Raw genomic sequence first — 13,194 nt, 5'->3', positions numbered from 1 at the left:
TCTAATCACTTTTATATCCACAAGAATACGATTCGTCTTCTAATTGCAAGATTCGGTAGGAACAACACATATCATCAAGGATAGCAATTAATCATCAAGAACAACATAATCATCAAGAACAGCACATCATCATCAAGAATCCCAATCAATCATCAAGAACATCCCAATTATCAAGAAGCTCCCAATATCAAGATTACCAAGATTCCCCATGGAATCATTAAATCAACATCAATAATAATCATAGTAATTCGCCATTCACAATCATACGGGGGAAACCCTAAGGGGAAATCATAGCTATGAAAATAGGTTTTGTTGAGACATGGGTTACCTCTTAGCCTTAATTAATTCCTTGGCTATGAAGGATCTTTCTTTAAGCTTCCTTGCTTTCTTGATTTCTCCTAAGGGAATTCTTGGAGCTCTTTTTGGGGTGGTGGGCGTTAATCATGTGGGGAGTTCTAGGTGCCTCTTAAGTCCCCTATATATATATTTAGGAGTCCTAATTAGGAACTAATATTATAGGCTCGCTAATTCTATTCCTTTTGGAACTAAGGATTGGGTTTAGGGGTTGGGTTTATACATGAGGGCCCATGGACTATGGTGGGCCTTTTTCCCTAATTAATTATAATTTATTCTTTCTCTTGGGTTACTGATTAATTGATTAAATGGTTTTAGGGGCCGTAACACGGGGTGTTACACTGATTCATTGGAATTTTGGTCACTAGTTGAGCTAGTTTCTATTGAAAGGAAAGAAGAGGATTGAGAGTCTACCTCATCATCTTGAGCCATGAGGCATGTTTCATTTGTTTCTTCTTCCTCACCGAACAGACACAGCAATCCCTTTTCTTCTTCAATGCTATCATTATCTGAACTTGAGCTTGAGGAACTGCTCTCGGTCTCTATGTTTTCAGTCGTTTCGTTCATGACCATGGCTTTTCTTCTTCTTTCGTTTCTTGAGTTTGATGACTCAGGTTTGTCATTTCGCTTGACGAACTCACTGGTTTCTTTTGACGAGCTTTTTGTTACACCAGTGTATTGGTGCTTGCTAACCATTGGGACTGGTCTCCTTCTCCACTGGAGAGGGCGGCCAGATCTGGTCGCCTTCTCCATTGGAGAGGACGACCGGACTGGTCGTCCTCTCCAATGGAGAAGGCGACTTGATATGGTCGCCTTCTCCACCGGAGAAGACAACCGAACAGTTGTCTTCTCCGGCAAGTTTTTTTTTTTTTTTTATAAATTTGTTGTCGCCGGAAATATGGTCGGAAATATCGCCGGAATTTTTTGACCGATTATTCTAGGTGAATAACCTGCTATGGGGTTTATTTGACTCAAAATAACAAGTTGAAGGGCCTAATTGCACCTTTTCAAAGTTGAAGGGCCTAATTGCTCTTTTGCCTATAGTTTAAGGGTCTATTTGACCCTTTTCCCTAAAATTAAAGAAAATTACATTAGAAGTTATGTCGAGATGACTTCAATGTGGCATCTATATATACAAAGAAAATTACACATCGAAGCCACATCAACATAACTTGCAATAGTAGCTAATTTACAGGTAAAAATGTTCTAATGATAGTTTTTTTTTTAAATGCTCAAGGGCTAATATAGAAGTTTAGCAAAAACTTGTGTGAGACCGTCTAACGGATCCGTGAAACGGATCGGATCAAAATGAAATTTGAATACTTATATTGAAAAATGCAGTACTAATTATAAATAAAGTGTTTGTTACTTATAAGTAACAAACACTTTATTCCTTACTAGTACAAAACTTTTAAGTTTAAGTATTACATTTTCATATTAATCCCACTTGTCACACAGGGTAAGATATGTGAGACAGTCTTACATGAAAGTCACTTTAAAAGTTTATGTAGTTCTAAAATGCAATTAACTTGTCTTAAATATTTTAGGAGCTTATTTGTCTTCTACACAAAAGAAAAAAATAAAGAGTTAATTCCAGCATTGGTCCGCTGACTATCGTGATTTTCCATAATTGGTCCTTGACTTTTAATTTGGACAATTTAGACACCTGACTATCAAAATGTTTCCAATATTGGTCCTTCCGTCCAAACCTTGTTAAGTATCCGTTAAAATGAAGGTTAAAATTGTCTTTTAATATGCTTTGCGTATAATACATCCTTCTCCTCCATATACGTCGCGATTAAAATCAAAATACCCATTTTTCTGTTAATCCGTAGTCGGCTGACATCGTCGTTCTCCTCCATGGTTTGCAGACATTGACATCGCTAAGAGGGAGCTTGAGCTCCGTTTCCACGCCGCCGGTTTCGCGAAGGGAGGAAGACGATCGGATTATAGTCGTGTGGAATGACTATGTTATCCCTCAACTAACGTCTACTTAACTTTCATTTGACAGAAGGACCAACATTGGAAAGGTTTCGAAAGTCAAGTGTTTAAATTGTCTAAATTAAAAGTCGAGGACCAATTGTGAAAAATCAACATAGTCGGAGGACCATTGCTGGAATTAACTCAAAAAAAAATAATGAATAGTAGACACTAAAATAAAACAAGTATATGAAAACAAAAGCGGTTTAATTTCAACGTTTTCAAATTTTAAGCATGCAAGAAACAGAAATGAGTCAGTATACTTTCAATGGAAAGTGGTCAACCTAATATAACCAATTCAATAAATCAATAATTTAAAAAGTAGCACGTGCTTACCAAATGTATACAACTTCTCTCTCTATATATAGGATATATCTCTATTTTAATTTCTCAATTATTTTTTAACTGTTAGTATTGTTTTTAGTTTTCAATTTCAACTAGGGGTGTATTTAATCATGAGTTTCATAAAGTTTTAAAGATTTTTATGTGAATTTTAAATTGATCATCAAATTGTTTAAAATTTGTCAATTAAATCTTTTGATGATCAAGTTGACGAAATTTTAAAAATAAGGAAATCACCATTTTGGTCCCTCTTAAAGGTTTAATTGAAAAAATTATTAAACAATTCGATGATCAAATTAATTGCAATTAAGAACTATGGACTACATTGATAGTTGGAAACAATTGAGAGACAAATGGTGATTTTCTCATAAAACCTAAAGTCGTTTAGGACTAAATTGAGCGAAACACAAAAGTTTGGGACGATATTAGGTCACCAAAGTCGTTTAGGACGAAATTGAGAAAAACCACTATAGTCGAGGACGATTTTGGGTATTAACTCATTCAGAATTGCATAACTAAACATCCATAACTTCATAACTATAAATCTAGATACACATCCATAACTTCATAACTATAAATTCAGAATTGCATAACTACACATCCATAACTTCATAACTATAACTTCAGAATTGCATAACTACACATCCATAACTTCATAACTATACATCTAAAATTGCATAAGTACACATCCATAACTTCATAACTATAAATCTAGAATTGCATAACTACACATCCATAACTTCATAACTATACATTCAGAATTTCATAACTACACATCCATAACTTCATAACTATAAATCCAGAATGGCATAACTACACATCCATAACTTCATAATTATACATTCAGAATTACATGCATAACTACACATCCATAACTTCATAACTATACATTCAGAATTGCATAACTACACATCCATAACTTCATAACTATACATTCATAATGTAAAACTATAACTTCATAACTATACATTCAGAATTGCATACATAATTACACTTCCATAACTTTATAACTATAAATCCAGAATTGCATAACTACGCATCCATAAATTCATAACTATAAATCCAGAATGTGAAATTATTCAATTATGAACATATATTTACGTAACTAACGGCAATCGAAAATGATTTTTTTTATTTAAGTAAAACGATGCCGTTTTTGCATCCGTGTGCACTATGCATGGTGCACACGGAATTGGATCCATAATTTCTATACTCTAGATCCATAATTTCTATACTATAGATTCATAATTATTGAACTCTATATTCACAATTACAAAACTCTATGTTCATAAGTTTCAATGTTCATATTCCCAATTGTTGAACTCTGTATTCACAAATCATTGAACTATATGTTCATAATTTGATAACTATACAGTTTAGAGATTAGGAATCTATATTAATGTATAACATAGAAATTATGAATCTATAGTATAGAAATTATGAATCTACAGTTTAGAAATTATGAATCTACACTATAGAAATTATGAATCTATAGTATAAAAATTATGAATCTATAGTATTGAAATTATGGATCTATAGTATAGAAATTATGGATCCAATTCTGTGTGCATCTTGCATGGTGCATACGGTGACACAGCATAACGCTCCATTTACACGGCTCAAACGGAAGAAACTAACGGCAGGACCGTAGAATGTAAGATTTTGAAAGTCGGAGGATCGCGGGTAGTTAAATTGAAAGTTTAGGACTATATGTGGCAAAATCACCAATCTCGGGGGACGGTATTAACTCTAATTAATTATCAACAAGTGGTCCCTACCAACCCACTTTTTGATGAGTTGGGTTACAAAAAATCCTAACCTTGGCCTGTGACGGGCTAGCCCATATGGGTCGGCTGGCCTAATCCAGTCCAACCCACTTTCAATTTGGGCTCGTGATGGGCTATCCCATATGAGTTGATCTGTCCCGTTTTGATATCTCTACCGTGGGCATTTTTGGATGGCTTATCTCGTTTGATAGTGTGTGTGGCCTTCTGCTTATGTTGCTTGCTGTTTGGTGGTTGCGGCTTGGGCAAGATCCTTTTCTTGTTAGACTATGTTTAATTTACTTTAAGCTTAGGAGTTCAAGCTTAATTTGTTTATGTGTTGGTGAAAATATGTTTTTTTTACTTAGACACTTGTTGATATTGGGCTAGAGCCCTACTTCCATTGACTTTGTACATATTGGTTTTTCGGTTAATAAATTGATTGGCATTTTTTTTTCTGAAAAAGTACAATCGTATTACAGAAATGTCACCATATTTCTTCATTATTTTTCAGCTCTTGATCATCTTAAATGATATTAGTTCGTCACGAGAAAGTTTAGTTCACAATTTAACATGTTCTTATATATATGTGTAGATTACGTCTTTCAGTGGTGACCATTTACTCCAACTTGCAACTAACCTAACAGATGCATGTATATCGTTCTCTTTCTGATGATCTACCCTTTGTCCCTTTTTAATATTGTTTTCACATAACCTTTAATTCCAGCAGAAGAAGCAAACTATTTCGTACTAATAAATAAATATATAGTAATTAGGTGCGAACCTATATTTTTTGTTTGTCTATATAAAATGCTACGGTGAGCAGCAACCTAGCAGCGAGCAAAAACGCACCTTTTTCTTTATTCTGATAATTAAATATAACGAAAATGTTTTCGTCAAATCTGTTGCGACGAAGATGCTGCAGGTCTCTTCCTTCGCTTCTAGGAAGCATCGTCGTTTTATGGTTTTGTTCTTCACAGGTTTTGGTGGCAATGGCAGCAGCAGGCACTAAAGTGGTGTATCTCCCAAGGGTTATACACGAACGGCCTCTTCCATTTGAACTTGAAACCGGGTACAACTTTAATTTGATTTTACCAAATAGACTTCATCATATTTTTTCCAAACATTTATAATTACTTCGAGTCTAATGTGCTTTGCTGTGCTTGATTAGATATATTGGTGTTGGAGAATCTGAAGATGTGCAACTTTTTTACTACTTTGTAAAGTCAGAATCAAATCCTAGTGATGATCCAATCGTGGTTTGGGTCTCTGGTGGCCCTGGTTGCTCTTCTTTTTTTGCAATGACTCAAGAAATCGGTGAGTTTTTAATATATATTATTTAGAATATTATCTTGGGTAAGTGATATTTATTTAGTTTGGATATTAAGTATTATTCAATTTGAAACTCAAAATGAATATATAAATGGACTAAATAAGCCCCAAACTATTTAAAAACATTCACTTCCACTTTGGCATTATAAAAAGTTTTATTATAACCCTTTATGAGCTTCTAAAAAATTATTTAATCAACTCCTTTTTTACTTGTAAGTTATATGTTATTCATGTTAGATTGAAGTCATATCCTTAATAGTTAATACACTTTTTTTTTTCTTTTATGAACGCCACATGTATTATTTTTTAAATTAAATATCTTTTTTACATTTATTCACTAATATTAAATTGAATATTATAAAATGAGTGAATTTCATTTTTGGTCCTACTGTTATAGGGGCATTTCCAATTTTAGTCCACTTTAATTTTTTTGTCACTTTATAACCACTATTATTGAATGTGTTCCACTTTTAGTCCCACCGTTAGTATTTCTATCAAGAGGCCGTGTAATTTAGGGGTATTTTGACCTTTCTTCTCGTCCAAAACTATGTTTGACTAAAGAAATTAGAACATTAAACCTAAAACATAAGAAACCTCGCCGGCCCATGTTGGAACGAACGAAATGATGTAGCTTTGCCTTCCCATTCTCGTTGTTCGAAGAGCCATATTCGAATATCGGGGGAGGAGGACGAAGCGTCTGGATTAAAAGAGAAGAGATAAACATAAAAAAGACCAAAATACTCTTGGATTATATGGCCTCTTGATGAAAATATTAACGGTGGACTAAAAGTGGAACACATTCAATAACAGTAGTTGTAAAGTGGCAAAAAAAATTAAGGTGAACTAAAATTGAAAACACCCTTATAACAGTAGAACCAAAAATGGAATTCACTCTTATAAAATTATTATGGAAAAAAAATTGTAAAAGAACTTGACTCAAGTATCAGTACATAAATAATGCCTATACGTTGGGATGAACGGAATAATTGATAGTGATGGCGATGTGACCTGGCTCCAATGTCACTTTGGTTGGGGATGAGAGATTCAAGCATTAGATCTGGAAATAGTCGGAGTCCAATGACATTATTTTTTGGGCTTTTTTTTTTTTTTTAAAATGTTACTGGCCCTATTACATTGTAGTATCTGTTCATATACTTTCTCAACCTACTGAAACACAAAGAACCAATAACGCCTCCACTGAAGCTTGAACTCACAACCTTCTAAATGGAAGTCCAATCCGAATACCATTATTTTTTGGGCCTAAATTAGGTTGATGAATAAAGTTTGACGAGTAAAGTGTGGTAAGGCGTAAGGGGGACGTTATGCCATAGAACCGTGTTCACCATTCATGGTGAACACGGTTCCAACGGTGTTAGTACACTGTTTTTTTTTTTTTCTTAATTAATTGCGTGAATTTTCTTCTTTATTTTCACATTTTGCGGTTACACTTTAATTTGAGGTGAACAAAGATTTCGGACATTCATAAATTATGAATTCATGCCTGCACATTCACTTTGGAACCATGCCTACACATTCCCGTCCGAAATCACGGACATTCATAAATTATGAATCCATGCCTGCACATTCACTTTGGAACCATGCCTACACATTCACTTTGGAACCATGAGATTATGAATTTTCTGTTATAAGATTATGAATTTTCTGTTATGAGATTATGAATTTTCAGTTGTGAGATTATGAATTTTCTGTTATGCGATTATGAATTTTCTGTTATGAGATTATGAATTTTCATTACATTCATAATTTCGGACATTCATAAATTATGAATTCATGTCTGCACATTCACTTTGGAACCATGCCTACATATTCCCGTCCGAAATCACGGACATTCATAAATTATGAATCCATGCCTGCACATTCACTTTGGAACCATGCCTACACATTTTGGAACCATGAGATTATGAATTTTCTGTTATAAGATTATGAATTTTCTGTTATGAGATTATGAATTTTCAGTTGTGAGATTATGAATTTTTTGTTATGCGATTATGAATTTTCTGTTATGAGATTATGAATTTTCATAAAATTCATAATCTCATAACAGAAAATTCATAATTTGATCAAACGCGCGCCGTTAACTCCACATCCGCGAAATATTTTTTTTGTTGCCTAAAAACGACATCGTTTTGCCTTGTGTTCACCATTCTCGGTGAACACGATTCCATGGCATAATTTGCGGGCGTAAGGTACATGGAGTCGTTGTGCAAAGTATTGGAAAGGCTCTACGGACGCGTTTGGCAACACATTGTGGCAATCATTATTGTATGGACAATGGTCCACACAAGTTGTGTGAACCATATTTTGTCTATTGTAAAATAATGTATATTCAGTACAAAAATAATATACATTCAATATAAAAATAATGTACATTGTATTCGGGAGATGTATATTATTTTTGTTCTGAGTGTACATTATATTGTATAATGTACATTTAGTACAAAAATAATGTACATTTAGTATATTAAAAATGTACTTTTTGTTATGGTTCACATAACATTGTATGGACCATGGTCCATACAATAATTTGCCCATTGTGGAGCACAATCCGGAAAAACAAGTGGTGGAGTGGAACGGTTTGCTTGGGCCGTGAGGCACTAGCCGACGACCTCGGTGTCAAATATAGGCTCGTGTGGTGAGTAACCGACCTCGTATTGATTGAACAGACCGCTGCCAAGTCCACTACCCTTAGGCCTTTCTGTCCCTGAGCTCGCCAGGTCATCTTAGCTCTCCATCGACAGGAGTTAATACCCAAAATAGTCCCTCGACCATGTCGTAATTACCAATTTGGTCCTCGACTATCATTCTTACCCAATTAAGTCCTCAACTATACAATTTTTATCCAATTTAGTCCTTTGTCAATTTGACTGTTTGTTGACTGTCAAAAGTGGAAATAAAGTTGTAATTTTACAAATTTTCTCCTTCCTCCTCATTTAGCAGCGTCAAACCATGTAGCAATAAGCTCCGGTTGGGTTCTAAACCTGTCAGTATCGAAGTAGTGGTTATGCATCAGATAGCCCATGAATTTGATTTCCAACGATTTTTTGACGATCGAAATCTGATCGGAGTGTATTGCTGCATGGTTTGGCGCTGCTAAATGGAGAGGAAGGAGAAATCTTGTAAAATTATAATTTTATCCCGACTTTTACCAGTCAACAAACAGTCAAATTAATACAGATGACTAAATTGGGTAAGAATTGTATAGTTGAGGACTAAATTGGGTAAGAATTGTATAGTTGAGGACTTAATTGAGTAAAAGTTACATAGTTGAGGACTTAATTGGGTAAGAATGGTAGTTGAAGACCAAATTGGTAATTATGACATAGTCGAGGGACCATTTTGGGTATTAACTCCCATCGACAGCCAGAGGGCATCGACTTAGTTCGGCCAGTTGAGGCGGACCACCGGTTTGCCCAGCGAACAGCTCGCCAGAGATGGCAGATCAATCGCTAGCCTTGTAGTGAGGTGGCAGGGGTACATGTCCAAGGCCGATTGCTTGGGCGAACTACTTGTCGGGTGGTGAGGTGGTGAGGTGGCTACGTGGGGGTATGTGCTAGGTCTTTGGGTAGTTGGTGGGACCCCAAATGTGCTATGCAATATGGTGTGCAAGGAGATGTTTTGTGGGAAAGCATGATACCTGGTGGGATGCACGTATGGTTGGTCGTGGGAGGGCGAGCATTGTGGTTCACACACTTGTCTACAACATGTGGTCCTAAGAGTAGTATAAAAGGCGGGTGTGGCGTTCGTTTCAGACCACCATCAACTACGCAGTATGTCAGTTGTTTTTTGCAGTCTGTTAGTTAACAGTAGTAGTCCATCCTTGTAGTTGGGCTTGGTACTTGAGTCCCTTAAACCAAATTTTTCCATTTTGATTATTTAGTACAATTGCAACACGTTTATATTATTTTAAGCGTATTGGGCACTATCAATCCGATATATCTTTCATACCCATTATCTATTAACAACACGGTTTTATGATGGGGCCGACCCATTTAAAACGATCATATAGTAATCCAAATAAAGAACAAATATCGTATCAAGGAAAAAACTTTGTACGCTAAATTAAATGTATGTGCAGGACCATTGATAATGGATTTACCGAAGAATATTTCAGTCCCGCCTACATTTTCTTTGAATCCTTACTCATGGACGAAGGTACTTTGTGATTTTATAAAACAACTAGTAATAAAAGTTAAAACTCAATTTTAGTTGGCTAATATTTGAAGTGCATTAAATAAGTAGGTTGCAAGTTTTGTGTACCTAGACTTACCCGTGGGAACTGGATTTTCGTATGCTAAGAGTGCAAAAAATTATACTTCAAATACCTTAGAAGCAAGTTATCATGGAGCTGAATTTATTCGCAAGGTAAGCACTTATATAGTTATATTCTCATTGTGATACGACATGTGCACACATTTTGTGAAAATTGTATTATTTTACTAATACTAAATTGTTTTTATAGTGGTTAATAGATTATCCTGAATATCAATCCAATTCATTATATGTCGGCGGGGACTCATATTCTGGTACCCTTATTCCAATGCTTGCTCAAGCAATATCAAATGGTAAAGACTTCATTAAGCAATACATACTCGTATAATTCTTAAAGCTGTTGCGATCCATATATTAAAAATAAAGATAAATTAATTGATTATCAAGACTCAAAAAGTGTGGATGAGATGACGTGAATTTCTATTTTAACTAGAGATCTTTTGTTTGAGCATCCATGAAGGAGTGTTTTGTCACTTTTGTTATTTCACCCGACATAAAAAAAAAATTATATATTACCCTGGTTAGGTAAACTTGGTTAGACCAAAAAACAAGCTAGCAAAACGTTTTTTGGGTTTGAAATCCACATGGCATGCGCCACTCATTACAAAAATGTTTAATATAATGAACTATTACTAAAAATTGAAATTTTATTTGTTAATGTGTAGGTAATGATGCAAGGTTAAAGCCTGCCATTAATTTTAAGGTCGGTAAAAATTTGAAGTACAAATCTAGCTATTTCATTTGTACCCCCCCCCCCCCCCCCCTCCCCTAACCCAACACTATATATATATATATATATATATATATATATTATACACATATATGTTAACACGTCTTGCAAGTTCCGTTGCATTAGGGTTACCTTGTCGGTAATGGGGTGACACATTTTTCTGAGCACGATTATACTTACCAATTTGCTCTCGGATATGGTCTTATTTCAGAAGAGTTTGCTCGTAAGGTAATTATTCTTCACCATATTAGTTTCATGTGTTAATTTAATGTGAAGTTTATTACTTAATCTCATTCTAATGGCTTAATTACATTCACGAGCAGTCATACGACGATTGTATAACGAATCCCGACAAAAAGCCTTTCTTTACCAAATGTCAGTTGGATATCCTGCGATTCGTAATGGTCAGCAATCATTTTAATTACATTTTCTATATCACGTGTGTAATATATATATATATATATATATATATATATATATATATATATATATATATATATATATATATATATGTGTGTGTGTGTGTGTGTGTGTGTGTGTGTGTGTGTGTGTGTGTGTGTGTGTGTGTGTGTGCGTGTGTGTGTGTGTGTGAACGGAAATATACATAGGGTGTCAAATAGTATTTTTATAACTTTTACAAATTTTGAATGTGTCTTCTATAATAGTTTAGAGTGAATAGGTTGATAACTAATAGTGCTCTCACAATCTACCAAATCATCTATGCACTTTACATGTAACAAGTTAAATACACTTAGTTTTAGATCTTGAGTGCATTTTTATTTATTATCAAAGGCACTCTCAAACTTGTCCAGTTGTCCCAGTGTATAACAAAATTTTATATTAATTACGAATATCACCATGATTTTTTCTTTTTGCTCTAACTTATTATTATTATTATTATTATTATTATTATTATTATTATTATTATTATTATTATTATTATTATTATTATTTTTATTATTTTTATTATTATTATTATTATTATTATTATTATTATTATTATTATTATTATTATTAGTAGTTTGCTGTTAATCAACCCAAATGGAAGAACCAATTCATTCAAGATTACTTTATGATAAGACAAGTTTTCAATTGATTTATGTGTGTGTCTATATATATAGAATTAAGTTCTAGTTCGGTTAAGTGTCTCCTGTGCGGTTGTGCGGTAAGTAATGTGTGTGAGTTTTGTACTTAAGGTGCGTGAGTCTTGTGCTCAAGGAGCGTGAGTTTTGTGCTTAAGGTACGTGGGTGTGTACTGAATGTGAGTAGTTGTTGAAACTTAATGTGCATGAGTTTTGTGTTTAAGGTGTGTGAATTTTCTACTTAAGGTGCGTGAATCTTGTGCTTAAGCTGCGTGAGTCTTGTGCTTATGGTGCGTGAGGTTTGTGCTTAAAGTGCGTGAGTTTGTGTTCTTAAAATGTTTTGTTTGTGTGCTTAATGTGCTTGTGTTGTGTACTTAAATTGCGTCGTCCACCCGCACAACCGCACGAGAAGCCCATATATATATATATATATATATATATATATATATATATATATATATATATATATATATAGCAAAGATATCAAATTCTCAAAATATAAAGTGAAACATGTCCAATTAATTACTTAATTAAATGCCAATGACATTGCAGTCTAGTGACAGAAATTGACTCTTCTAAATGGGAGGTCACGGGTTTGATCCCCAAATAAGTTTTGTTGAATAGTTATAAACATATACTACATTGTAACATAGATAGTAGTACTTAAACAAATATTTTCGGCAGTTTTTCAATGGATGGATATTAAATTTTTCTATATATTTTACGTTTGTTGTTCTAATGGAGCATGGATTCTATTGTGCAGTTGACTTTTGTGAATAATCCGGCATATATTTTGGACTCTGTTTGTCTTATTAACAATGGACTTGAAGACTTATTATCTGGAAAAGCTTTTGTTCCTATTAAGAGGTTCAATGGAGTCAATGCAAAAATCTATAACCGTTATTTATTGTGTAAGGTAAGATCATCGACATCAGAGTGCCACTTACGTGTATGCCCAATATTTATATTTTTTAAAATAACTAACAAATCTCTACTAATTAAAATCTATATGAAATTAAATTTATTTATTATAATAATTCAATATATAATGTCTACAAATATTATTATCATTAAAGAATATAAGAAATTATTTGGTGGATATATGTTTATGATAACAATAATGGAAAAGATAACAGAAATTATAACGGCAGAGATATTTTTGTTCAAAAAATTATATAGTACAACTCTAATAGTACAATGTACAAAATGATTAGCATTAAAAACATGATCATAAATGAGGGATATAACTTTGATTGAGACTTAGGCTCTATTTGACAGAGCTTATTTAGGAGCTTATAGTTTATTTTAAGCTACTAATAAG

At 33.8% G+C, this 13,194-nt stretch overlaps 1 protein-coding gene across 2 annotated transcripts in view; it reads left to right on the top strand.

The window, feature by feature from the left end:
- The first annotated feature begins 5,271 nt into the window (after positions 1–5,271).
- Positions 5,272–13,194, top strand: part of LOC109166450 (serine carboxypeptidase-like 11) — a 13,353-nt gene continuing 5,430 nt past the window's right edge. The window contains exons 1-9 of one of the 2 annotated variants that reach the window (XM_019315407.1): positions 5,272–5,511; positions 5,611–5,756; positions 9,868–9,944; positions 10,032–10,154; positions 10,252–10,354; positions 10,727–10,764; positions 10,918–11,013; positions 11,109–11,195; positions 12,637–12,789. In XM_019315407.1, coding sequence (XP_019170952.1) covers positions 5,327–5,511; positions 5,611–5,756; positions 9,868–9,944; positions 10,032–10,154; positions 10,252–10,354; positions 10,727–10,764; positions 10,918–11,013; positions 11,109–11,195; positions 12,637–12,789 — 1,008 coding nt within the window. In that variant the 5' untranslated portion in view covers positions 5,272–5,326. Of the gene's footprint in view, positions 5,512–5,610; positions 5,757–9,867; positions 9,945–10,031; positions 10,155–10,251; positions 10,355–10,726; positions 10,765–10,917; positions 11,020–11,108; positions 11,196–12,636; positions 12,790–13,194 lie in introns of both variants that reach the window. The other variant, XM_019315406.1, reaches the window with a different exon arrangement.

Source organism: Ipomoea nil, unplaced genomic scaffold (genome assembly GCF_001879475.1).
Source record: "Ipomoea nil cultivar Tokyo-kokei standard unplaced genomic scaffold, Asagao_1.1 scaffold3100, whole genome shotgun sequence".
Classification (NCBI taxonomy): Eukaryota; Viridiplantae; Streptophyta; class Magnoliopsida; order Solanales; family Convolvulaceae; genus Ipomoea; species Ipomoea nil.
Note: the sequence above shows the minus strand (reverse complement) of the source record. Positions and strands in the feature narration are given on the sequence as shown.